A 27,132-nucleotide genomic window follows, 5' to 3' on the forward strand; every position below is an offset into this window, starting at 1 on the left:
AGAGTAAAATCACATCTACCATGCAGGCAAACTGCTGCACAGCTTTTGTATGTGTAGAGTTTGTCCATGTAATAAGCTGCTTTATCCTGTTTGCTTTTGGCTGGGGGAAGTATCAGATGCTGATACTTAATATTGGACACAATTGTGCTCGAACAAACCCCAGCTTCACAACTTAAATTCATGTCCTCCCTGTCCTTTATTCCCAATTCATTTTTCTAGGTGGTTGACACAGAGTCTGGCAAGCAAATTCAGCTGATAAATAGAAAATCTCTGCGGACTCTGACTGCCCAATTGCTGGTCTTGTTGATGTCCTGGGATGGAACATCGTTCCTCTCTGTTGAACAGCTTAAGCAGCATTATGAAACAACCCATGGAACTTCACTTAATCCATGTGAATATGGATTTATGACCTTAACGGAGCTCCTGAAGAGTCTGCCTTACTTGGTTGAGGTTTGTATGCTCTCTTTTCTTTCTGGTGTCTCATACTTTGAGAAGGCAGTATGACTGGAGGATATGGGAGTATGCACTCAAATTCTTTCTTTTCTTTTCCTGATAGGTTTTTACCAATGGTGCAGCAGAAGAGTGTGTGAAGCTTACAAATCTGTATATGTTTGCAAAGAATGTAAGGTCCTTACTTCACACTTACCATTATCAGCAGATTTTTCTTCATGAGTTCCCGGTAGCATATAGCAAATACACAGGAGAAGTGCTGCAACCCAAAGCATACGGATGCAATAATTTAGAAGAGCTCTTGGGAGCAATTCCACAGGTGTGAATTGTTTTACACAATTGCATTGAGATTTCTACATGGATTAAAAATTGTTACATGACTGAGGTTTCTGGTAATTGGCGTGAATTACTAAAATTACCTTCTCTGAGGAGTCTTATACCAACTGTTTTTTCAATAGTTTCTGAGAAATCTGTAGTGTGTAGTAACAAACATATTTTCTACTTTTATATGGTTTAGTTAAATATTGCTTAATAACTGTTTCTAGTGAAGCCAGAAACATCCTTGGCATTAAGTGAGGTAATCTGTTTCTATCTTTAATGAACAACTGTAGAGTACTGAATCTCCATTTTGAACAGGGTAGATAATTCATTTTGGGGGTGAAGAGTTGTGGGACCTTGTCAGAAGTGCCACATAGTGGCATTTTGCTGTGGCATCTTATCATCTACATGTCCTGAGTGCTCTAGGATGATTTTGTGACACAGTTTATGACTATAAGCTTTCCTTTAAGTGAATTAATCTTTTCTGGGAAGGGACAAAATGAAATTTTGTGCCTCCATGTTTAAACATAGTTTTGTTAATATTTTGTTAGTACACTTTTTAGTCCTGTAGTTTGCTTTTGACTATTATTTTGAGATGGAGCTTTTACTTGAGTAGTCTAATACAAATTAGCAACAGTATTTAGGAATATGTCAGTGCAAGGCTAAATGAAATGCAGCAAGTAAGCTGCTTTAGGCTTTGATCTTAGTATGTGCTGAATTTTATTTCTGCTTTTTTCCTCTATAGGTGGTCTGGATTAAAGGACACGGTCATAAGAGAATTGTGGTGTTAAAGAATGATATGAAAAGTAAGCCATTTCAGTTTTGAGCAGTATCTTGGTTTCCTTTTTTCTTTTTTAAGAGATGACTTGAGTAAACGGACCAAATGAACTTGCCTTTTTGTAGCTCGTTTTAGCTCACCTAGTTTTCCCCCTGCTGATCATGTGGATGATCATGGAAATCAACTTGCTGACAGTAATGGACATATTATGGAGACCTCAGGATCCACTTCATCAATGGAACTAAGTCTAGGAACACCTAGCAATGGTAATGCAGAATTGAGTTGTATAAGAAATTTATTACCCTGGGGAAATAAGCAGAGTAATCAAAGCAGCATGGGGAAAGCTGTGAGTTAGTCTGAACTTTGGTAGAAAGCTTTACGGCTTGACATCTGTTGAACTTGCAATAAATAGTTAGGCGTGTGCCCTCCTGACAGGGGCATCTGTTGCCCTCAGCTTTCTGTCTATATATATGAGGTCCAACACAAAAAATGAGACTGTGCCTGTAACTTGATTTAACAAATTGAGAAAATCAGCAGTTCCCTTCTGAGCTGACACACAGCTCCATACAATGCTGCCAACGTTCAAAGCAGTTCTGCAGACCATTAACTGTAAGGCTCTTGATCTCCGTCATTTTTGCTTTCCCATCTTCTGCTGACAAAAAATGAGTTCCTTTTGAGCACTGACTTGATCTTTGGGATTTCTTCACTTGTAAACCTCAGTCAATAATTGACAAGTTTCCATTCTGGGTTTCCTAAGTTCCGCAAGAAATTTGATGTCAATTTGCCCTTCACTCTTGCACACAGACATCCTTCCAACAGAGGATAAGAAAATGCCGGTGTTTCAACAGGCGCACTTGTACTGAGTGAAGCAATCGATTTAAGCCTTGTCTCATTGTGAAAGGTTAACACATATTCTGTGACACCTCTTCGTCTCTCCCCTCCCACTCCTTGTTCTTGAGCTATAGGGTTGGTCTTGGGTTTTTTGTGTTGGGCCTTGTGTGGCTGCTAGAGTGCTGTTTGCCATGGATTTTAGTGGAAATTTTAAGCCTACAAGCATAAAGCCAATAAGAGAAGATGGTCAGCAGCAGCTTCGCCTGGGAATGTCACCTGTATTCTGATGAGAACATAGTGCTTTTTCGTGGTGTTTTAATGTTGATCTTGTGCTGTTACTTATTTGCAACTAGCAGTCCTGTTGGTATAAATTGGTCTCCCAATAAAAACATGTGGGAAATGGTGATGTCATAGTTCATATCTTGCTGTGTTTTCCAGTTCTTACATTGCCTGCAGATTGGAGAACTTGTGGGATGGTTCTTGAGTTATTTCAGAAGTCTAGGCTTGTCCCTTTCAATAAGGGCAAGTCACTTTATTTTGAAACTTCCAGCTCAATTTTCACACCTCGATGAGTTAGTTCATAAATAGTTAATAGGATTTGGGCATATCTGCAGGGGAGTTGTCTGATAACTGGGCCTTCTCTGTTAAAGACTACTTCTGTAAGACTTGTCTCCTCAACTGCTCTTCTATGACTCAAGCTTGACGAATACCAGGTTTTATTGTTGGGGTATGTTTACTCAGACAAGCAGTAAGTTTAAACGTACTATTGCATTGTTTGCTGTATTGTAGTTAATTGGGTGCTCTTTGTTGAGGAAAGTAACTCTTGAATGAATCTGGAGTTAGTCAGCATGAACTAAGTTAGTTTAATATTAGTATTTCAAATACGGCGAACTTCTCAAATCCTCTGTCCTGTCTGAAGACTTTATGCTTACCAGCTCTGAGACAATGACACCTTACAGATACTTTTGAAAGATGTTTCCTTATTTTTGTAGTTTCTAATCAAACTGAGCAAGAACTTCTTTGCCTCACAAATACATCTCCCGTGGACCTCTTGTGTGAGCCAGTTCCTTCCTGCCTGCCATCCCCGCAACTAAGACCCGATCCAGTGGTTCTTGAGTCTGCAGACCTTATTCAGTTTGAGGAACGTCCTGCACCTCTCTCTGGTAAGAGTTCGCTTGCCTGTGTGGTATTACTTAGGGATGATAACTTGGACAGTTTGGAAAATAAAGCATCAAACAAATGGTGGATTGTATGAAGTTCCAGTTCAATAAATCAGTATGTGTATATTGTACAGTCGGATGTTTTGCTACCAATGCAGGTGGCTTCCATCAGAAACTCCTGAGTGCTGACTCTAAGTGCCCTGCTGTGATTCTCTACAGTGAATCCTCTGTTAAAATTGTGGGTTTGCCAACCTGTAGTAGCCTTTTCACCACAGCAGTTTCATAGTTCTTTTCTAAGCACCGAGAGACCTAATGTGCGAGAATCAAATTAAATGTTCTGAAACAGTACATGATGCCAACAGAGCCAGAAACAAATGTTGCATCAGCTGCAGAGGTCAAAATGACACATTCTGGCTTCAAATCAGGCTGACAAGATCTTTTTAAATACTTTAATGCCTATTATCAGCAAAATATTTTTATTTTCTAAGAACAGAGCATCAATAAATTGAGTTGTCTTATTCATTTTAGAAATAATGATTTTAACAGAAGAAGAAAAACAAAGAATTGTTTCCACACCTCAAGAAAATTTGACCTCTGGTTCTGTGGCATCTAATGCCACAGAGAATGCTTCAGTGCCTCCCTGTCAGTCCTCTGAAACTCAACTAACCAAGGAAGCCATGGACAGCCCAGCCAAAAAGCAACACAAAACCAAGGTGAAATTGGCAGCAAACTTCTCACTTGCACCTGTAACCAAGCTTTAACTCTTTCTTTTTAGTGTGAAAGACAAATACCTATGGACTCTGCACAAAATGAAGCTGTGTGCTACCACTTACGTATTTTAATGAAAGGCTTAGAAGAATTAATTTGTATTTAATGTATTCAGTGAAGATTTTGTTCCTTTTACACTGAACACAGCTGTTAGAGCAGATTTTTTCTATTATTTTGAAAAAGAATTCTGGCATTCATTAAATTATTCTTAAATTTTACAGTTTTTCATAAATGTGTGTTCAGTAAAAGCAAAATATTAATCCAACTAAAATGGAACAGACTTTATTTTCTTTAAGCCTCGTTGGTGGTGTAATCATACGTGTAGCATATTGTATTCTATAGGCTGTTGCTTACTGGTATTGTTTCAGACAGTATTAATAAAATGCATGATCTGTCTTTCAAAAGCCTGTTGAGAAGTTTTAACTTGCTGACCTGAAAGGACAAGAGTGAGGGAGTTGATTGTACTGCAGAGGAGAAATTTGTTCTCTGACCTTTCAGATGACTTGTAACTGTACTGGAAATTTTTATCTGAAGTTGTCTGTAGAAGATTATGTGGATTTTTTTTGTAAAACTTGTTTTAAATGTTTTCTGTAGCTTTCAGTTCCGTTTAGGAGCTTTCTAGGACACTGATGCTTTAAGCTTCCCTTTTATATTTAGTTCCCGTCTGGCATGGATTTGGTTAAGGAAAAGAGTGTCTTGGTGTCATGAGCTTAAGATACAGACACACGCATGTTATTGTGTCTAGAAATGAAGTTAGGAAGATTCTGATATTTCTGAAATATGCATTTAATGCATAAATTACAGATAAAGGAGCAGATCTTATTAAAACGTTTTGTCATGGAAGGTGTTGATGCTATTTCCACTTGTAAGGAAAGTTCTAACTGCATGTGGAAATGCTAAGGTTGTTCTGCTTAACCTTGTTTTGTATTTTTAAGCATGTTGGGTAAATGGGAAGCTTATTCTTTGTGCTGTCTTTTAGCTGTGTCTGTTTTTATTCTAAGACTTACTCCTAGTGTTGGAAGCTTTTTCAATTTGTGGCATCTCGTGTTGGCTTTTGAAAGGGCCGCTTTGGAGACAGGTCAAGGCAGTGGGTGACCTTAACTCTAGTTAGCAGAAATGTCCAATGTGTGAGACTTTATACCCATTCTGGGTAACCGTGGCATTTACAATGGGTTGTATTTGCCAGGCAGCAAATAAATTGCTTGTAGTATTGAAAGAACCTACACTAGAGTTTTGCCACTGGCCAACTGAATGTTTTTAGGTGGATTCTATAGTGTATGAGAGATGGAACACAGGCTCTAATTTCTCAGCCAGCAACAGGAAATGCCACTGAATAATGGCTATAGACAGGATTTTACTAGTTAGATTTTGTTATAAAATCTTTTAAACTTAGGCAAGTATTACCAGTAGTGAACTTATAGCCATTGTGAATGCAGAGAAACACTTGGAAGTTTTTCTGAGCATTATGGCACAGTATTTTGAGTCATTAGTAAACCTCTACAAACATAATGCTCTAGAGAAATTTAGAAGTAAGTTTTCTTGGAATGCTTCTAATGAGTTAAACACAAGAACATCTGTGTTCACCTTCAGTTTGATAAAGCTAACACTGATCAGTCTAGATCTTTGTTTCAGAAGAGCGTGCATTGGAGAAAAACAACCCGAGATTACATTGTCATGAGATGCAGCTACAAGTCATCTGGAATACTAAAGAAAACTGGCTTTTTGCTTCAGAGGAAAATGTTATTTGTCAAAGTGAGTGTAGTGGTTATACCATTTATGGAGGTCAGCATATCTTTTCTGGATTCATGTGTGATTCTGAAATCGCTGTTTGAAAGTAATAGAGTAATACTTTTGAGAAGTTGTGTTCATAGTGTAACAAAATAGCTAATGGAATTGCAATATATTTTTTTATCCAAAGGGTTAAATGAATTATGTGACTTACAGATCTAAAAGCATTACAACCATGCAATTCTTTAATTTTGCAATTAAATGTACTACTTCAGATTTGTCTGCTTAAAGTCACTGAAGCCCTCGATTTATGCACTTATATTTGAGTGGGAGGAATAAGAAAATTCTTTTCTTGGCTGTCTACTTTATTTGGACACTTTCTTTTGTGGCTCAAGTGCTGTTTTGTGTATTGGGACCAAACAGTTGTGTCAATAAAATTTTCAAGCAAGCAAAACTCTTGTCCTTGTCTGACGACCTGAAAAAAGACCTGTCCTAGAATCCTTAACTTGCTGTATCACATAAATTATCCAGAGCAGAGAACTAAAGATTAGGATTTAGTGAAGACTAAAACACTAAATCCAGAACCTGCTGCTCTGGAGAATGACAGTTTTCCCAATTTTTGCGCTTCTGCTCTTAGCAGATGTACTCAGTATCTCTTCCTGCTCTTCATACAACAGTGTTTAGGGTTTGTTTTAGAAGGCAGCTGTACTGTTGATCAGTCTAAAAGAAAAATAGAGACAGAAGTGTAAACGCTGCAGGCGGAAATAAGGTTTCTGAGCTTTAGTCTCACTTCAAAATGTTAAAATGTATGTGAGTAATGTGATATGGTGCGTTACTGTGTAATAAAGGTGACAAGTCACTTTTGAGTTATAGCCTTCTTTTCCAGCTTTCTGAAGATAGGAATTATCCAGGAACTACAGGTCTGGCAAGCAAGTTAGTTTGCAGCTTCACTAAAGTGCTTTGAACTCTACTTCAGAATCTAACAAAATAATAAGTCTGCAACGAAATTGGACGGCTCTGTCATCTCACAGCTTTACGGATAGAAGTGAAGAGCTGGATAAGCTGCTCCTGACTTTCCTTTATTTGTGTTCCTGTTACATAGTCTCACTTAACGGAACCGTTAAGTGGAACAGTCTGCTGGAGTAAATGCCAGGCCTGCCGCAGGTAAGCGTTTACGTGACCTTGCCTGTTCAGTTACCTATTTTTAAATTTAACTATCTAAACTTACGTGGCAGGAAACTCTCCATAAGGAGTGTAATGGATATCCCTCTTTAAAAGGAGGGGAGGCAATTGATAAAAACTTGGTATAGCACCTTAAGCAACACCACAGGTGCTATGATTAACCACTCTCTAATTTCATTCTTTCAGTAGCTGTAAATGTTTTGAGTGTGCCTGAGTAAAATCCCTCGCAACACCTGGTATGTTGTTACCTTCAAAAGGTGAGATTGATTTTAATTTTTCTTCTGTCGTGCTGCAAACGTTGCCACTTCTTTCATTCGCTTTTTATATTAAGCTATCTGTTTATATTAGTAAAAAGCTTTTAAAAGTCATCATGGAAATAAGCTAATTTTTTAAAGTATAAAGTTAATATGGCTTGTTTTGTGTGCCATAATGTAACAGGACAGTGTAACTGCATGGTTGCTTTCTGTATTTCACGTAGTCTCAGAACTTCAGTACAGAGAGAAAAAAATGACTGCTGGGACAACAAAAAAGCTTTCCTTTGCTTAGCTGCTTACAGAAACGTGAGCTACTGATAACTGAGTGTTCTTGGTGGAGCCTGCTTTTCAGTCTGTGGGAGTGACCTGTCCCTTTAATCTTGTTGCTTACCTCCTTGTCTCTGATGCTTGAAATGGTTTGTGTCTTTGCAGCTAACCTTTTTGCCTTTGAGAACTTGAGTTTGAAAACCTTGGCTTTAAGTGATTTCTCATTCAAATCTGGACCTTGATACCTGATCATTTTGTGTGGCCATGGAATGCTGATGTACTTTCAAGTCAGCGAGGTACAGGATGTGGCAAAGGCACAGGCATTCCCTCAGGTCAGGTGGTGCGTGGCTGTCAGCGCTGTGATGTCACGCTCTGGGCCCAACTCTCAGGTCAGCCTTTCAGTTATTGGATTACAAAGTAATAAAAATGGCATTCTGCCTGAAAAGCTGTTTTGTGTGATCAAGTCTATGGGTCAGAAAAAAAACCCACAACCCAATTTTGGCAGTGTAGATGGAATGAGGTAATTGGTTCCAGGAAACTTGAAATTAGCTTCAATCATCTCTGCTGATTTTGAGCTTCCTTAAAGTACTGTGTGATTTACCTGAAGCAATTTTTGGTAGAAGGCCAAGGCATAAAATGGAGAGCAGAACAGGCCAGCAATTATTTCATTAGCTCTACACAGACCCTGCGGTCAGTCAGGTGCAGCTTTGCCGGACGGGCCGGGAGCAGTGTGAGACAAGGCCTGGTCACCGGGGTGCCCCTCGTGCTGGAGCTTTGTGTGCTGTTATGACTTAGAAGACTTGATACTGCAGAATACTTATTCTCTGCAATTTGTTCTGTGTAATGAGTTTGTGGTTGTCTTTCTATTGTAAGAGAAATACCACATTTATTGGAAATAAAACTAAACTCAATTCCTTTCCAATAAGAAAAATTTCCTCCTTTGTGACTGGAAATACTATCTGTGATCATTGTTTAGCAGTGAGGTTCTATATTCATTCTCAGCTAGAATTTTAGTTGTCCTAATTGTAAGAAGTCTGGGATCTCTTTGGTTTTGGAGCCTGTAGTCAAATTTGCTTTCCAAGAGCTGCCTCTGAAATGCCTCTGGAATGCCAGTCAAGATTCTAACCACTTTCAGAGGTAGGCAGTATGGATGAGGATATGTGTATTCCACGTCTTGGGTAGAATAAACTCAAACTCATAATTTAAGGTAATAGATTACAGTCTGCTGTAAGTGTTTTGGTTCCAAGTGGCATGGGTTTGAGATTAAGCTGAACAGAATATTGGGAAAACTGTTCTCCTTAATAATCTGCTTAGTTGCAAATGAAAACAGGCTCTTACGCCTGTGTAAGAAGCCAGTGTGACAAAGCTTGGATCACTCAGGAACTCGGGGTCACTAACCACAAGGATGGCAGAATGGCCCTCGTTACCTTCTCCTGCCCCAGCTTCAGCCTGCAGTCACCTGCAGCTTAGTATTGTTGTTTAAAGTACTGCTCTTTCAGGAGGGAGGAGGGGCTCTATTAACAAAAGGACTTGTTAACCCTTCTTAACTGTCTTTGTTAACAAAACATTGCAAACTTTTTACCGGGGTACAATTAGGCAGAGAAAGTCTGCAGTCTTCCTGTGTCTTGGTGAGTTTTGACTTTGAGTTGGCTGTGGGGCTCTGTTTAAAGCTGTTATGTTGAGCGGAATTACTTTATTCCAGGAGAAGGGGAGGAGAGAAACTTGTCTTCCACACCTCTTGTTCAGATGATGTCATACCATTGCCGATAGATATTCCTCAGCTGATTCTCAACACCAAAACTTGGTTGATACAAATGTTGATTTCATTGTACTTGGGAATACTCAGTAGTTCAGGCGGTTGGGGTTTGGGTTTTTTTAAAAAAAAACAAAAAAACAAAAAAAAAACCAAGGACCAAGATTTTTACACACTTAATTCCTTAAGTTTAATTTGTTTAATTACAACCATTATCTCTGAAGCCAGTAGGGCTCTGCTGTGTTCTGGATGGACAATGCTGTAAGCCAGTGTTGAATGCAGTTGAGAATCTTGCCTCAGTGTTCAGAATATCCAGGACTTCATGCTAAGCAGCATCACTGACCTCCCTTCTAGAGGGACCGCTGCAGGCAAGCTGTTCAAACCCTCCCAAATAAAAACAGAACTGAAGCATTTGCTAATTAAAAACAAGACAAACTCGCACAAAGAAAACCTTTGAGCTGAGCCAAGCCAGCACTTCTGAAAATGAAGTTCACTCTCATTAATACTGCTGTGATTCAAGTCCCTTTGAGGCACTGGCTACCAGTGTGAACTATGTATGAACATTACATATTCACACTTGCTTGGTCTTCTCCTTTTCATTTTAATTAAAGGAGGGGGCTCTGTAGCCCAGTCAGGAGTGTTGCATCCGATCTCCATTTCCTGTTAATCAAATTTTTTTCTTACAAGCCTGCATTCTACAGATTTCACTCTCCCTCCCAAGGGATTGGAGTTTGTGTAGCCTGCAGGGATTGCTCTGATCATCCCCACGGCCTCATTTAAACAGTAATGTGCCAAAGTAGCCTCTTGCCTTTCAAAAGGTCCTTCCTCAGGACCCTTTACTTACCAGCATCCACCATACCTGTTTGCAACAGTGGATTCTCCTGAGCCTTTGTTTGGTGCTTTGCTGCAGTTTTTTTTCCTAATTTCCATCTGCTTGTGTTAATGATGTCTTTTGTCTAAAGGTTCTGATAAACCCCATTATCTTAATTCAGTACCGGCCAATTCAAGAGGCTGATGAATTGTGCAGAAGCCAGTAGGCATTTCTTCCCCGCTGTGTCCTCCCTTCCAAGCAGTTTCCCATCAACTGTTACCGCCCGCGGGTGCTCCAGAGTCACCCCATAGCAGATACTGTGGAGAGGAACAGCTACAGAACTTCTTGTGGTGGTTTATGTATCACCCAGGATGCAGAACTATAGATGACTATTCAGCCTCTGCATGTGTTTGTTCTCTTTCATGCGTCTTTGGTCAGAGTAATTCAAGCGCTTCGTGTCTCAGTGGAAGCCTTTTGGGTTTTCCTCCTTGGTCCTTAAGCCTGAAGGAACTTAGCGCTGTAGGTGGTCTCAAATGAGTCTGCAGTACTGAAACAAATTATTCTGGGATTACAAATGTTCTTCATCACAAGAGTCTTGATGCTAGGGATTAGGTTTCATTTGCACAATAGTCTGAGTTACTTTAAATGGTGTCTATCTCCTAAACCCTTGAGATACTTTATCTAAAAAATATTATTGGGGTTTTTTTGGGTAACTGCTGTTATTTTTCTCCTTTCCTATACCAGATCCCTTTGTCTGCAAGTGCACGCTTCGCTTAGCTGGCTTCACAAAAGGGAACTTGCTCTTGAAAAACATTACTTCAGGAACTTTTTGCTCTCTATTACTTCTACGCCTGAGTTTCACATTAGATCCATGTACATTTATTTTACTATTTACACTTATCACAGTACATTTATATGGACCATCACAGAGACAAACCAGCTACTGACGGCTACTATAAAGATATTGGATTCCACAAGGCTTAATCTGCGTAGTGACCTGAAACACATTTAAGAATGAAACACAGATAAGTCTTTCTGTATTTCCCTTAATTTTAAACCCATTTAGTGTACAATGTGATCTTCCTACCACAAATATCTACTTATGTATTTGTGTATTTGTCTTGTGGTCAGTTTGTCTTAGGTGGCTAATGCCTTCCTGTACTTGATAGTTCACATTTCTTATGGTCATGAAATATGCAATTAATAGTTGTTTTAACCATTGTTTTAGTTAAGTTTTGTTTGTCTTCCATTCTCCTCCCAGCAACCTACCAGTGATACGTAATCTCATACTGCATATAATTTCTACTAACAGTCAAAACTTTCTTGGTGAATATTTCTGACTCTGTGTGAGGTGGAGATCTATAAAGAAATGACACAGCTTTGGAATACATCTTTTTGCAGATTCCTGTAGCTGTGCTTGTAAAGCTTTACCAGAGATTTATTTTCCCTGGGGCGAACAATATTCGGCTTGAGTACTTCAGAAATCATATGGGATAGAAAAATCTCTCTACTTGCGGCATCCTTGTCACTGATCCTCATTCTTTAGGAAGAACTGAAGTGAAACTCCACAGCAAAGTAGTTGAATGTCACACTAGTTAGAAAACTATTTTGTATGCAACATCAGTTACCCTAAGGTTGCTTCATCTAGCAGTTGCACTATATACAGCATTGCTACTTCTGGGTTTTGTTTTGAAAAGTAGCCACAATGGGATCCTTCAGCTCTTTCTGAGTGCCCTTTGTCAAGAGGGAAAAGTGTACAACGAATTCTTAGAAAGTGATGGCATATTAAAATTGGTGGTTTACACCTTACTGGATGAAACGGAGCCTCCTTTCATTCACTTTTATCAGTGGGGTGTGTTTGACTCTACTAAAGATCTTTTCTGGGCATTGGACAGCCACTATATAGATTTCTCTTGGTTTTAGGCATGCGTGTTGAGTGATCCATGCAACAGTGAAGAACCTGCCATTGTACATTCCGTATGTTACTGTTGTTCCTGTTGCTCTTGAGTCCATTAGCAGGATGCTGTTTGTTCCCCTCGCCCTACAGTTTCATTCCATGAAAACATCTGAAAAGACAGACACGGCAGAGAGCCCGGAGCTACATGATGTTGCATTGTGTGGCCCCACAACAATCTTTAATAATGGCCAATCCTGCTTTGGCAATGGTTGGCTTGCTTGGAGGAGGTTCTGCCTTCTTCTCTGCTGGGCTGCCTGCAAAGGTCAAAATGGGACACCATTAAAACCAAGAGCTGGTCAAACTATTCCTCCCTACCTCTGGCTATTCCTCTCCCTCCTCATTTTTTTTTTAACTTGTGTTTGAAGAACACAACTAACACTTCAATAGTAACCGAGGTGGTACATGGCTTCAAACCGCTCAGGAAGTCTTATCTCTTCCGGGCAGGGAGTTCAGGGGAGCTAAAGAATCCAGATGCCTCCGTGGCAGGGTCAATGTCTTGTATCTTGTTCAGTGCAGGTGCCCCTGTTCACAGCTGTAGGGTCACCTAATGGGCCCTTAGTTATCTTGCTGGGTTTAAACCCAACAACTAAGGAGGTGAAGAACAAAAATAGTTCATTCTCTCATCAACTTGGATGTTGTAATTAGGAGAACAAGGTAAAGGTAGGTTGTAGTTTTCAGGGTAAAAAGAACCTTTTTATCTCTAACATTGCATTTAAAAGCTATGACATGAAGTAAACTAACGAGGGAGATAAGTCATATGCTCCCTGTGACTAAAGGAGTATAAATAATTAGTGATGCATCTTGTCTCTATCAACCTTGTACTTCACAGTCACTCTTCATACCTCTGAGAAGTTTGTAGCAACATCTTGAGCTGTATGAAATGGCAGCAGGTGTTTGATACAAACCTCTTCAGCTGGTGGACCAAGTTCCCTTTCTCAGAAGGGCACCACTCTCACCTGACCATCTCCCAGCCTAAGAGCTCAGTTTGAGACGGGTCAAAACCAATTTAACTTATAAAGCTCATGCTGTGACTGCTTTGTTTGGAAGTTGCAGCTAAAAGCTTCCAAGGAATCATTAAATCCCCTTAGTTTTTGAGAAATTAATGTCTGCTGTTCTGTCTATGATTTGGATTGAGGTGATCTAAAAGCCTATTTATGGTGGTAAGATATAAGAAATTTGGGGCAGTTGTGGAAGTTTGCAATATTTTGACTACTTCCCATCATGCCTGCAGTAAACCAGGCCAACTTTGCTTCAGATATTCCAGCGTATACCTTAAGGGGTTTCCCCAGTTTCTTTTGCAGACTCAAAGAGGAAAATGGCAAAAAGAAATCTAATTGTTTACAAAAGCCAGTTGTGGTAAGGTGTAATCAAATATTTAAAGTATTAAAAATATATTGAAAACATACAAAGAAATTTTGAAGTGGCCATAGAGGACCTGGATTCAGTTTTAAGGGGTAACCCGGCATCTGAGTTCTAAATGGGCAGCAGCTGCTGACGTGCTCTCTGTTTCAGGGTGATCCAGCTAGATTAAACCAGCTTTTGGCAGGAGCTGGCCCAGCATGGCCTTCAAAATGCTCCTTCATCCAGTTATCTTTGAAGTTTTTCCTATTGTTTTCGTTAATGTTTAGGAACTCACTGGTAGGAGATTGTGTTGCTTTGTCTAAGGGTTTTAACTTGGTGCGAAGGAATTCAGCCATCTCTTTATCTTCTTCTTTTTCTCTGTGGGGAAAAAAGGAAAATAAATCTGTTACAGAAATGACAACGTACTCTCTGTAAATGGGACAGCAAGAGAGCGGCTAGGATCAAATCACTAGCAAACAATTCACTTCTTTGTTGTTTTAAAAAACAATTTTGCTGCTTATAAAGAGCAAAATATTCGCCTTAATGAAAACAATAACAAACTTCTTGTAGAACTCAGTGCCAGAATTTTCCCCAAGGTTCTTTGCTTGTCTCTGACAGTGTTGGATTTGTTATTCCAGATTTAAACCATAATGTAGCGCCTCTTTCAAGTGGGCCTCACCAGTGTTTCATGCTGCTTCCTGCACAGAGTAAAGCGAAGGAGGGGTATTGCTGCGATTGCACTGCTTATTTTTGAAGGCCCACTTAGACAAAACACTGGATCTCATGGTCTTCTACTGTTGGTGTTTACCAAAGCAAAGTATATTTCTCTTTGCCTGAAGATGACTGCATTAAGCCAAAGGTAAAGACAGTGTTATTAACCTTGATTCTGTCTGTTAATCATATTTCCATGTTAGTTTCTTTGTGATTTTATTATTTAAACATTAACAATGAGTGCACTGATTCAGTATCTCAGTTCAGAGGAAAAGCAGATTTTATTATCGAGAGTTTTCAATAAAAGCCTCAGGGTTTGCTGCAAACATGAACTGACAGTAATGTATTCACATTTGCACAGTGCATAGCAGGACACTTTCTGTAGCCTACAATTAGGCTTCTGCATTGTCTGCCTGCTGAGGATTTTGATTTGCACATTGAGCTCCCAGTCGAGAGCTCGGGATGATATTAGCAGCTCAGGCTTCTTTGTCAGCTGCTGACTTTGGCCCGGCTCCCTTTGATCAGCTGCAGGACTCTGGCAAGCATTCTGCTCTCTTTTTTTTTGGCTTGCTTAGAAATGTAAGTATGTTGGAAGAGATATTGTCATTTAGGATAAATGGATTGATGAGCTTTGAATTTTTACTGCTGAAAGAGGCAGAGAAAGTCACAGCGAAACGCTGGTAGTGTGTTGGGATCTCAGTGCAACAGCCAGAGATGAACTGCTCAGGAAGACCACGGGTTTCTCAGCAACTTTGGGCTAAGATACTGAGATCAAACCATTCTGAACTTGCTTATGCTTTAGCTTAGGTAGAACTGTTAGTGATTGGATTCTTTTTTCTTTTTTTTTTTTTGCTATGGCAATATGAGAATAGTAATAATAAAACCTGACCACATTAGTAGGTTGTTTTTTTGTTGTTTTTTTTTAAGGCAGATTTTAGATGTCTACAAATATGCCCCTTATAGAACTCCATTTCGTGTCTACTTCTCAAGCCAAGAGGATCCTCTGGCAGCAGCAAAAAACCCTTCTCTTTCTAATGGTAAATGCTCAGCTACTTTCTGGAGGAAAGTAAGAGACTAAACTCTGCTCTAGTCATGAGATAATTGAAGCATTAACGGGATAAAGAGCCACAGAAGTGCAGTCACCTAACTTGTGTGTTTTTCCTATGGAACCAGGAGAGGAGGCTTTTAATTGAGTAAGTTGCTTTAAAGGACCAATTATTTCCCATTAACATTGATGTAAATTTTGTCACTGATTCTAGTGTAGTACTAGACTTGGCCAATCTCATTAATAAGTTCAGTTGCTTTTTGTTCTTACCGTAATCTCTCCACCTCCGCATCATCTACAAGAAAATCTCTTTTTTGTACCAGTCTATGGATCTTCTGAATCAGTTCATCCTCTCGTTGTTTCTCCATCTTTGTTTTTTCTTTTTCTGGTCAAAAACAGAGAAAAGAGACTATTCCTTTGGATTCTAGGGAGGGGGCTGGGGGTGGACATTGCAGATGTCTAAGAATGAATTGCTGATTGAAGTCAATGGTTCTTCATACCTCAGTTACCAAAACCCCAGCAAGTTCCAGTCACTGCCTCTTTTCCACTTGCTGCTATTGTGTGTGATCAGCTGAATGAGCTGGAGACTCTGGTACTTGCCAGGCCTACTCTAAATATTAAATTACTCCACAAGACTCTGCTTTGAATTTTTTGAATTTTTTCTGCTCTGGCAGGGCATGCCAACTGCCAATCCACACAAACAGCATCACTTGGAAAATGTGGAAATATAAATGAGTGTGTTTATTTTTCCTGTGCTTAAAAAAAGATCTGGGTAACCTATGGCCTTGTTAACTGGCCAGTCTGTAATGACTAAGTTGTCTGTAAACAACCACTTTTGTGATGGGAAAGATGTGCCTGTTATAAATTCAACTCAAATGTTGGAGATTACAGAACTGTATTTCAAGATTATAAAGCAAATATATTTAAGATGCTAATCTTCAAACCTAACAAGTGGAGCAGAGCCGAGAAAGCCAGAGGCAAATCCCAGCCCACATACTTCCTCAAGGAGGTGAAAATTCTGATTAGCTGAGAAGACACTTCACGTTAAATCAAGAATTTAGGTTTTGAGCAGTCGAACTGCATTTGGAGAACCATAACATTAAGCTCAGGAAGAGCTGAGAAGGGCAAGCTGCCTGCGGTCTGCTGCTTCTGAGCTACGTTCTGTCTGCTGGTTGAACCAGGAAGAGATTTTAAACAGCTGAATAAACCAGACACTTGAAAGTAATTGTTTAATACAGCTTAATTTTGGATTGCGGCTTCAGCACGCTTACCGCTGAGAAATTCTGCAATAAATTCATACCTTAGTGAGAGAAAAGCACGTTAAATATATTTTTGAGACGGTGAAATTCTGTAAGTCTCAATCTCAGAAAGTCATACTCCTTGGAGAATTTTAAATTATGGTCTGCCATTGGCAGAGGAATTAGTTTGTAATGTAACATAAGGCTATTTTGTCTGGGATGTATTTTTTGTGTTTTATCTTTTAGAAATTATAAAGGAAGGTGGTTATGACTACAGTGAAAACGTTAAGAGTTCTACATTGTTGCCTATGGAGAATTCCTATGGTTATTGCTGAATTTGTGGCAGAGAAAGAAGAATGCTTGGAGGTCGCTGCTTTTTTCTTACTTTGTCTCTTGTGTCTGTGGAGCAAAGGATCTCCTCCTCTCACTACTGAAGGCAGAAGCTACTTTCTATTTCCTTTCAATGTCCTTCTGGAAACTGCCTGCCAAACACACGCAGCCTGAATCGTGGCACAGTACTGCATACTCTGTACTAAAAGACCGATCACGTCTACTAAAATGTGCTAAAACGTGTCTCCTGAAACCAAAGAGCAGATCGCTCTATACAAATCTGTATACTTACAGGAACGTTATGATGAAGATGTTATGCATGAACCCCTTTCTGGAGAGTTTTTCTAGGTTAGGCACGTGCTGTGTCAGCACTCTGTGAATGCCCGCAGCTCATTTGCCTCTGTTAAGACAAAAGTTTTCTTGTTGTGAGCTTGCCTAAAGGTGGTGCTGCTGGAACCCTCAATACTTAAACATTAAGTTAGCTGAGATTTGCGAAGTGCTAACAAGAAACCACTGTCTGGATCTCTGTTTAAGACTTTGTGCCTGGAAAGTAATTTCTAAAAAGGATGGTTTGTTTGGTTTTTTTAAAAAAAAACCCACCAAACCCTGAAAATTTGCCAACCCAAACGGTAAGTTAGAAGTATGGGTAGAAAAGCAGCAGCAGAGGCAAGGTAAGGGGAATCGCTCACAGGTATTCTCTAAGATTCATAATCCTTTCCAACACCATTTAAACCAAAATTGCGCCAGCAGTGTTATTAGAAATTTAAAATGTTACCTCTAAGTAACTAAAGTATAAAGAAAGAAAAAGTAAAAGAATATGAATTCACTTGTCTTGAGTGCAAAGAAAAGTGGCCTCAGAGTAGGCTCCTGTTTCCTATTGCATAAACGACTTGCTTGCTTTCTGGTGAGAAAGTTGTCCTGTAAAGTTGCTCAAAGTATGGAAGGGGTGACTGAGGATAACCAAAGGGCACACTCTAAACTTGTCCTTCATAGTCAGGCAGCAGCAAATTATTTCTGAAGGGTGCTAGAGGCCGCACAGTCCTATCTAGTGTAAATGGGCCACTGCAGTTGCTGAGCATTTTGCAGGATCTGTCTTGAACACAGTAGGGCTGTTGTGGGTGATTAGAAACAGCAAAGCTATAGTGAAGCAAATTTCCTCACAGATTTCAGCTGGAGTTTGGAGTTAAGGACTGTAGAACTGCCCACAATTGCGTCCCTCCTTAGAGCACTGAATTTGCAGAGAATTAAGACAAAAAAAACAAAGCAGACTTTTGCCCCTTCCTTTTTGTTGAAGTTTTACTTTATTCTAGAAAGACAGATTTAACTTCAGGTGCGACTATAGATTGGTATAGCTAGGAAAAATAAGTCATGTTTAGTGATTGTTATAAATCCCTCTCCTTTCCCCCTTTTATCTTGGGTATCTCAGCACACTGTCTTTTCATGGTGGAACCACGCCACCTGGTTCCCTTGAGACTGCCAAGAACTAAGGAACGTGCACCTTGTCTGAGTGATATTTGCAGGGTTGCTGCCAAGGGAGCAGTGAAATACAGCATGAAAAGAAATGTAGAGGTGAGGAGATTAAACATGGGAAGGAAGATGGGAATTAAAAATCAGGACTACAGGAAAGAGATATGATACTCGAGCTTGGGGGAGATTTCTGATTGTTGGGGCAGAAGCATGTTGCATCCCCACCCGCCCATCGCCCACACATTATCCTAATGCTGGGTTGGAGGTAGCCATTACCTGGGATTGCTACCAGACTCTGCAGCTCTTTCTTAAGGTTCATAATGTCTTTGCACAGCTGGATGTCATCCATCCTGCAGAAACAGAAAAAGCATGGTCAGAGACATGCAAACGCCATCCTGTGCTGATGGGACTGCCCAGGATATTCTCACGTGACTGTGGTACTGCCCTTTGCCTGAGCCCTTGCGCCAGCCTGAAATGCAGAGGTTTAACCTTGGGATACGGATACCGTTTGTTCACCAACTTTAACAGACAGCAAAAGGTACCTAATGCTGAATGCCCATTGAGCCCTTGATTACTTGTCTTAATGGGATCTAATTTGTGTGTTGGTCTTATCTTTCACTGAGGGTTATTTCAGGTGCCTTTTGCTTTCTTGAATGTCACCGAACATTCTGGAATGGGCAACTGTATATTTAATAGTCATGAAAAGGACAGGTGTGCCATACTGCACCTACTGCAGCAAGAGTTTGCACTAGAGAAAAGAGCAGGGTGAGAATGACAAGGAGCCTGGGAAGGGGCAGCAGAAATGGATACAGTATTTGGCACAGCCACTACAACGTTTAGATTCCACTACCAACTTTCTTTGACCCTACTAACAACTTAGCCCTGATACCAAATATCAGGAAACTGTCATTATTTGGCATGTAACTATTTTTAGGTCCTGTGCCTTGAATAAATGTCTTCCGTGGTTGACGCAAGTGCTTCAATCCTTGATGTGTGAAGAAAGTCCATTAATGTTAAGACAAAGAAGACGCCTAAAAAGATCTGTAACATGAGGAGAAACTGCATCTTTAGTTCTTATTGAAACTGCTACGTGTCCTCTGAGCTGCAATACCGAATCGTTCCCTTGGAAGCTCACAACCTGCAGCATTGGCTTCCTGGCAAATGCTTTAGTTTAGTCTCAGCCATACTGGCAGATGAGACTCAGGTGTTGGTTCTAAGGGCTGCATCACACCCTGAAGAATACAAAACAGCTGTTGTGATTAATTGTACCTTGTCCAACTCGCATGTCACCAACACCCTATCCTTGCCCACTGCTGTGAGTCCATGGTTCCCTGCTGTATCTGGTTAGGACGCCTGCAGGCAAACACAGATATACTGACGATTATTCTTACTTGGGCTCCCCCTATTATTCACGCTGATCACAAGCAAAGCCTGTTTTACTCTTGAGATCCATCATTCTAAATGGTACTGAAATCACTTTTATCAATTAACAATCTTAAACACTAACCCCTCAGGAGAACCAATATTTAAAATGTGTTGGGATGTGAGCAAGCCACACGGCCCCTTATCCATTTAATGGTCATGTGGTTTGGGTGTCATATTAATTAACGAGTGTTAATATACTTGAGAAAAATGACCATGGTTAACAAAGATGACAGTTTCTTGGTGAGAAACATTCAATATTGAACTGCTGTACTCAAATAAAATCTAGGGGCCAACCCTCAACTACACGACAGAACACTTGATTTTCTACAAGACACATCTCCATGTCATGTGGAGAGAGAATATTCTTTTCTCTCTCTCAGGTCAATGAGACTTCTGGGAAGATCTAAAATATATTAATTAAAATACTTTATGGTCATTAGACTTCCTGCCGCCCTCAAGGAACTCCCAAAAGCTAATCTCACTGCTCTTTGCTCTGAATTTTCAGGAATTTAAAATATATAAAAATATTTACAATTAAATATGAATATTATTTAAATATTAATTTAATATTAACTATATATTTTTATACTGCAGAAGCAGTGGCTTTTTCCCTGCAGCTAAGCCAAAGCATCAGAAAAAAATATTGGTAAAGCAAACAGCAGTTACAAGGTGTCAGTTCTCCACCCTAGAGTTGAACTTTAGATCTCTGCCCAGCAATCTTAAACATGAGTTATGAGTATGATAAAACATTTCTCTTATTAAGAGCCCAAATCCATTTCAGAAGTAATTGCAATAGCTGTGAACCAAGGATGAATCTGAGTGTGCTTTCATGTATTCCTGACACATTGTCTAAAATTCTGCTTTTCTATTTCTGATGGCTTATTGCAAGAAACACACTGTGCGCTTGGAGATGCCGCATAGGCATGGATTATTCTTTCCTCTCCTGGTATTTCAAGCTGTATCATCAAAACCTAAAAGCAGACTATGTTTGCCCAAAAAAAGATAAAATAGTTCACAATGAATAAACAGCTTGAGCAAAAGATTTTCTAAAGATGTCACAAAACGACAGGAAAATAAGTGGGTTGGAAGAATCTGTGGTAATGTGGCACCGTGACTCAGCCCCAGGATGTGTTTCTGTGGTCCAGTTACCAGGAGGATGCTCTGAGCGCTGTCATTCCCATAAGATCCACAAGTGAGGTGACAGTATGAGTCACCTCTGCTGGGCACCATCTGGACTGAGGGGGAGCCGGGCACGGAGACAGACAGCTGTGCCCTGGCAGGTCTCGCAGGCCGTGGAACATAATGGCATGCAGGACTCAAACCAGAAACATTCTGTATTGAAGACAGAAAAATTATTTGCTTTGTTTCATTCCAAATTATTCCACAACCACTAAATTCTTCTGTCTTCTTTTCAGCTGAGGAAGAAAATTGAATTCCCCAGTGTAAGACTCAGGTACCGTCTAGAGCCATGGATGGAAAAGCAGAAGTTATAGTAAAAGGTAGTAGGGAAATCACTAAACACTGCCCTTAATGGCCAGCCAAAAAAAAAAAAAAAGAGATGGCCAACAAGTTTGTCAAATGATTAAGATTTGAGAGTAAGAACTATTAATAACAGCTGCATAAGCATCAGATAGCTTTTCCACTGATTTCCAGGCAAGAAGGGCAGTTTAACATGTTTAGAGAGCTGCTGCCTTTGCTGAATGACTTTCAGAGCTAGAAATAGGTATGTGCTCCCTCTAGCACGTCTGTAAGAGAAGGTCTCAGATCCTTTTTTCTGTCATTGTGTTAAGGTTGAAGTTAAAACAGGACTGTAGAATGGTTTTGTTGGTTTCCTTCCCTCTTCTCCAAGGGGGTTTTCAGACACTGAGGTTATTTTTTGTTCTATTTTAATATATTCCTGTCCCAGAAGTAAAACACTTGTAATTGTTAAGAGTGTCTGAAGACTTTGATAGTGCAGGTCTAAGAGACGGCTTAAGAATCAGATATTGTGCTAAGCATGAGTTGACATGATTATATGTATCTGGAGGAGGTCTCTGAGAATAGGAGAAAACAAGACATTTATGTATACCCCTCTTCTACATTTGACTCCATTTTGTCCCTGTATACTCATCTTAGTTTCTTAAAGCTTCTAACTGTAAATCTGTGAAATCATAGGCAACATTTAATGAATATAGCACACGTGGCCTGAATCATTATGGTCTGTTTATCACCTTGTTATTTAGCTCAGCACCTGGTGCTGCTCAGGCAGGAAGACACAGAGCTGGCAAGTAAGACAACGGATTGCTGAGCAGCACACTTGGCAGGTCAAGTTACAAATCAAAAGTCCTGTGATTAATTTTAACTATTAAAATAAGTATGTCTATCTTTTCTTGTTAAAAACACTCTCTGATGGACAGTGGATAGAAGCACTGGACCACAACTTGCAAAGTACTGTTGCGATTCAGCTGTCATTTCAGACAATTGAAGATGGCAGGACTTGGTCCCTGGAGGTCATATTTAAGGCACATTTCACAGAAATTCAGAACAATGTCTAAAGAAGCAGTCTGTATTTCATTCTCTCTGACTTTGTCAAATTCCCTTGAGGTTGGCCATCTCCTCTGCCAGTTATGAAGTTTTACTGTCAACTTCAATAGTAACAAGAGGAGCTTTCCTAGAAATGTTCCACTGTGAAGAGGAGTATTTCTCTACATTGCAAAAACTAAGTTAATATGTCATAAAACATACAGTAGAGAAGTTAGATTTAAATTCAGAAGTATCTAACCTGATCACAGTAGCATACAGAAGCCTAAGTATAAAAGCGTAGAGCCAACCCATGTGAATGGTTTATTTAAACTGGTCTAGTAGTTTGATTTTTCTTATGAGGCAGCAAATATAGGAAACTTTAAGTTTGGCTATGTGTTGTCCCTTGCAGAATCGAAGATAAATTTCCTTAATTTGTTTCCATAGTTGACCTTTTCTTATTTTTTAAAGCAAAAAGAGCAACTATTTGCTATCAAAGCTGAAAAGAACTGAAAGGTATTTGGTATAAAAGCACACATTGGCAGTCAGTCCATTTCAGGAGTTTTCTGTTCACTGCTGCAGCATCGCTGACCTGTAGCTCCTGTTTATAGCAAAGGGCAAGTGAGAGAGACCACAGAAATACCACAGGTTGAGTTACATGTTATTACAGAACACCACTGCTACAGGAAGTTCAGCTGCGCAAAGGGTGGGCCGTGGTGACTGTGATACTCTACATGCATGACGGATTATGAATACCTTATCCTGGATCCATGGCCTCATGGGAGGCAATCCATTCTACCATCCACTCACGCAAACCAGACCACAGGCAGCTGAGAACTGGGAAATCAAACCCAGTCTGGGATTAAAGATTACATTTGGAAATGCAATGCTAAATTACTGACCTAAAAATGACTAATTCAAAAGATTAAAGATACCCAGAGCTTCTCCCTCTTCTATTAACAGCAATTTCTGACAACCACAACATATGTTCAATGTAGAAAATGCTATTTAAAGAATTTTTTTCTATTAGATAACTTTTTCCTAACTAATAGAGATATTAATGAGACTTCCTCCTTTTACATTTTTTCCTTTTTTTAGACACAAACATCTCAACTAATATATATTAAGCCTACAATTAATTTAATACTTTGCTAATGATGTGTTTATCATTGTACACCACTAGGCAAATGCTTTTCCTTTCTGAACACTTTACTGTAGCATTTTGACCGCCACACAGTTGCAAGTGAAATGTCATATTTTCCTCTGGGGTTGAGTGTTTGCTGTCAAACAGGGCAAAGAAGATGGGTCTGCAGAGAGATCAAACAGAACAAAGGCATTTTTCTTTTCTCATTGACAGCTGACTTGCATTTATATTTTCAGCTTAAAGTGCACAGTCCAGAACTTAGCGATAGGCTCACATCAGAAGAGCTGGGAGACTCTCACTACACCCAGACCTTTCAGGAGCTCCCACTTCTACAAGGGCACAATCCCATCCTTGAGGCTCCCAGATCCGTGGCAGGTCCCTAGAAATGCTGTCCCTAATCTCAGAAGCCTCAAGGTTCGAGTATTTGTCAACTTCCACTACAGAAACCAGCTTGGGTCATTTCCCAGCTTACAGGTTCATGTTATTTCCTCAAGGACTCTGGGTATTTTCAGGTGGGAAGCAATTGGAATGTGCTTACGATGTGAAAGGTGAATGGGACATAAAGTCACAGCCACAAATGAATCCTATCTTGCAGAAAAGTGTGTGCCACACCAGGCTGTATCAGTGGAACAGCCACGGTCTTCCTCATAAAGCTGGGCTTGGTATTTTCCCTAATAGTATCTTACAAAACAAACAACCTGACGTGTATTTATTGAAAAATATACATCATCACACAGCTGCCTCCTCTACAGCTTCCCAGACTGCATCCTATGTTCCTAGAGCAAGATAAAATGAGGAAAAAAAAAGGAAGGAATTCATAGTAAGTCATATTGTATTGTTAAGATTATAGAACTGTGAAGGAGAAAAGATTCATTACTCCTTTTCATGGAAAGACAGATCTTATCATAAACACTGCCAACAACAATTCTATTCATGAAAAAAAACCTGACTTTGTTGGTGCACCACAGTAACAGGTAGGTGCCAAACTCAGAGATAAGTACTAAATGCTGGACATGTAAGTCCTAAGAGAATTCCAAGCTTAACCTTAGAGGAGCGGAAATAGATCATATACAGCACAAAGCCAATAAGTACCAGAGAAAGAATCAAAACTAGTCAAGAAAGCAAAAGTCAGAACACCTGCTTAGCGATATCTAACCATGAGTCACCACTGCTATTCACTCCTTTGAGAGCCCGTTTATCTCTTTCCACTGTCCCTTCCTCTTGCCTTTACCCAGGGTGACGCTCAGTGTGTGTCACTGCTCCCATACACAGCATTAAGCCACTGAGAAGTCAGAGCTGATGCTACATTAGTGACTCACCAAAACCAGAGATAAAGTATCTGGTTGAAAAAGTAATTAAAATTTGAAATTCCAGCAATCATTGCTGCCTTTTCTCACTTCAGAACGGAAACACTCTACATAAGCAGGCTTTGTAGTACAGTATTACTTTTCAAATTAGTCAGTAATGAGAGACTGTTTCATATTCCCACTTTGGGCGAGTCTCCTAGATCTACTGCACTTATTCTGAATTAAAATATACAATTTCTAAGTTGGTTTACTGCAGGCTATTGTGACCAAAGGAATTAACATTGTGTAGCCTGATGTTGCTGCACTTTGCAGTGGTTGCATAAAACAAGACAATCAGCAGACATACCTTTTTTGTACTTTAAAATACCAGTGTTCTGTGCATACTGTAAAAGACATAAAGGTCCTATCTGACCTCTGTTGATGTTTGATTGTCCTTAGAAGGACTATGAATTTTTCTCCATGATGAATTTGCCCTAAATTTGAGATTCTATTATTATATCCAATACCCTACAGAATAACCATTACTGATTATCCCACCTCTACTGCTACTAGCAATGGGTACATCAATGTCTCGACAGCAAAAGAGAGATTTACGGTTTTTTGCAAGGTGAGAAAAGGATAAAGTTTAAAAAGGCAAGTAAGGAAAAAGTAAGCCTGATTAGAAGCAAGAACCTCCCCCCCTGAAAAACAGGGAGTAATTGTGTACTCTGGACAGGTAACGAAGCTGTGGGACTGCCAGTATGAGCTTATCAGACAACTTATCTACACAAAAGGTAATTGTTCCTGGGATTGCAAGTAAGCAAACATAATAGTGTAAAATAATCTAATGGATCTATGGAGAATTTGGGTAATGTTGATGTTACGAGCACTCTGAAGAAGAGGGAGTCATCTAATAGTGTGTACTGAGAGTGTACAAAGACAATGACCAATTTTAGTTCTAAATCAATATAGACGTGAATTCGGCTTTTTCACAGTATTAGTTTAGCAATGTAATAACCAGACAGACATTAAGCAAATACTGTATTATATTTATATTGATAAAACATGTTTAATGAGGTAAGTAAAACTTTTCAATAATTGCCCAAACCAACCTGATAGAGCTTACTATTTAACATCCTATATTCCTGTACAGTAGAAAAATGCCATTTACTATCACCTACATGGCAGAAATAGCTACTCTCAAGACAGCTATCACAGGTGGAGGCAACTTCCACAGTTTTAGTTCAAGGTCATCCAATATAGCTGGCTTCAATTTTTGCTCTCCATCTGGAAAGCCAGCAGTCCCAGGCGCTGGCAGGCTTTCCAGGGAGCATATTTCATGATGATGGTGAATGCTATTCCGTAAGACCTCCATGCCTTCTCTGTTCACAGGCATGGGCAGTAACTGTGGGTGATAAGATCTCACCTATATGATTAATATTTACTGGATCAGAATATGCTAATGCATTTTAAAATGCACGAATGTCACACTACAAATCTGAGGTTGAGTTTTGATCTGTTCCTATAACATGAAGAGGTCTAAGGTTCTGCTGCCTGTCTCCTCTTGTCAGCTGAACGGAGCGAGTCATGCATTATCCATTTCTACACTCCTGTCTTTCAGTACAGTAGATTTCCATGCGCCCCAGTGATGTGAATCCTAAAGAGCTTCTGAAGCCACACACAAGTATCCATAGCAGTAACACATGAAACGTGCAACAAAGAGGATGTTGCCTGAGCGGTTCCCTCGGCTTTTGGATCTGTTATCTCACCAGAAAGGAAAAAAGTGGGACAGAGGAATTAGAAAGGGAGAGAGAGTGTGCGTGTTCTGAAGTGGTATATTTGCTTTCCCTAAGAGCAAAGACAGATTGAAAATTCACAGTTTGACCCAAAACTCTTTTTAGAGAGAACATTTTAAGAAATGAGCTGAGAGAAACCTCAGAAGCAAATGAGGGGAAATGCTGGCGAGCTATAAACTGATTCTTTTCCGCACATATTGTCTCCATATCAATACATGCCGAGTCCTCAGCTGTTCCGAGAATAAACCCAGAAGAGCCGGAGATAGCATATGATGGCTGTAAGCTATATCTTCATTTCCTGGGCTGTCTGGAGACGGTCACAACGGCTCCCAGCACAGTTTTATGAAATTTCACAAAATTGGTAGAAGGAGACATGCTACCAACAGCCACAACTGATACACAACCTTGACATAAACTGAGGAGGTCCACCCTGGGAACTAAGTGAGGCAGGGTCTTGAGACAAAAATAGGATTCTATAATGTAATTACAGAATAAATCACAGTACATTTGCTCTGCTGCAGCTACGGTTGCCTGAGCTAAAATATTATTGTACAACTTAAATTGTGGCATTACCTAATTGAGGAAGGCTTGAT

The 27,132-nt window shown here is 39.8% G+C and overlaps 3 protein-coding genes across 10 annotated transcripts in view; 1 reads left to right on the forward strand and 2 right to left on the reverse strand.

The window, feature by feature from the left end:
• MARF1 (meiosis regulator and mRNA stability factor 1) overlaps positions 1–17,179 on the forward strand; it is a 37,000-nt gene extending 19,821 nt beyond the window's left edge. For 4 of the 8 annotated variants that reach the window (XR_008452401.1, XR_008452407.1, XR_008452403.1 and 1 more), the window contains 9 exons: positions 220–450; positions 557–769; positions 1,514–1,574; positions 1,672–1,812; positions 3,370–3,540; positions 4,066–7,472; positions 14,237–14,457; positions 15,237–15,502; positions 16,839–17,178. Coding sequence is in view for 1 of the 8 variants with exons in the window: in XM_054080385.1 (XP_053936360.1) it covers positions 220–450; positions 557–769; positions 1,514–1,574; positions 1,672–1,812; positions 3,370–3,540; positions 4,066–4,298 (1,050 nt within the window). In the remaining 7 variants the exon portion in view is untranslated. Of the gene's footprint in view, positions 1–219; positions 451–556; positions 770–1,513; positions 1,575–1,671; positions 1,813–3,369; positions 3,541–4,065; positions 8,552–14,236; positions 14,458–15,236; positions 15,503–16,838 lie in introns of those variants that run through there. The other 4 variants (XR_008452402.1, XR_008452404.1, XR_008452405.1 and 1 more) reach the window with 4 other exon arrangements.
• Positions 9,677–27,132, reverse strand: part of BMERB1 (bMERB domain containing 1) — a 46,694-nt gene continuing 29,238 nt past the window's right edge. The window contains exons 3-6 of the mRNA XM_054080393.1: positions 18,666–18,739; positions 15,625–15,739; positions 13,894–13,976; positions 9,677–12,511 (exon numbers count right to left, since the gene is read on the reverse strand). Coding sequence (XP_053936368.1) covers positions 12,399–12,511; positions 13,894–13,976; positions 15,625–15,739; positions 18,666–18,739 — 385 coding nt within the window. The 3' untranslated portion in view covers positions 9,677–12,398. The remainder of the gene's footprint in view (positions 12,512–13,893; positions 13,977–15,624; positions 15,740–18,665; positions 18,740–27,132) is intronic.
• Positions 18,666–27,132, reverse strand: part of MPV17L (MPV17 mitochondrial inner membrane protein like) — a 52,781-nt gene continuing 44,314 nt past the window's right edge. Inside the window, exon 5 of the mRNA XM_054080394.1 lies at positions 18,666–18,739. The gene's annotated coding sequence lies outside the window, so the exon portion shown is untranslated. The remainder of the gene's footprint in view (positions 18,740–27,132) is intronic.

Source organism: Cuculus canorus, chromosome 15 (genome assembly GCF_017976375.1).
Source record: "Cuculus canorus isolate bCucCan1 chromosome 15, bCucCan1.pri, whole genome shotgun sequence".
Lineage (NCBI taxonomy): Eukaryota > Metazoa > Chordata > Aves > Cuculiformes > Cuculidae > Cuculus > Cuculus canorus.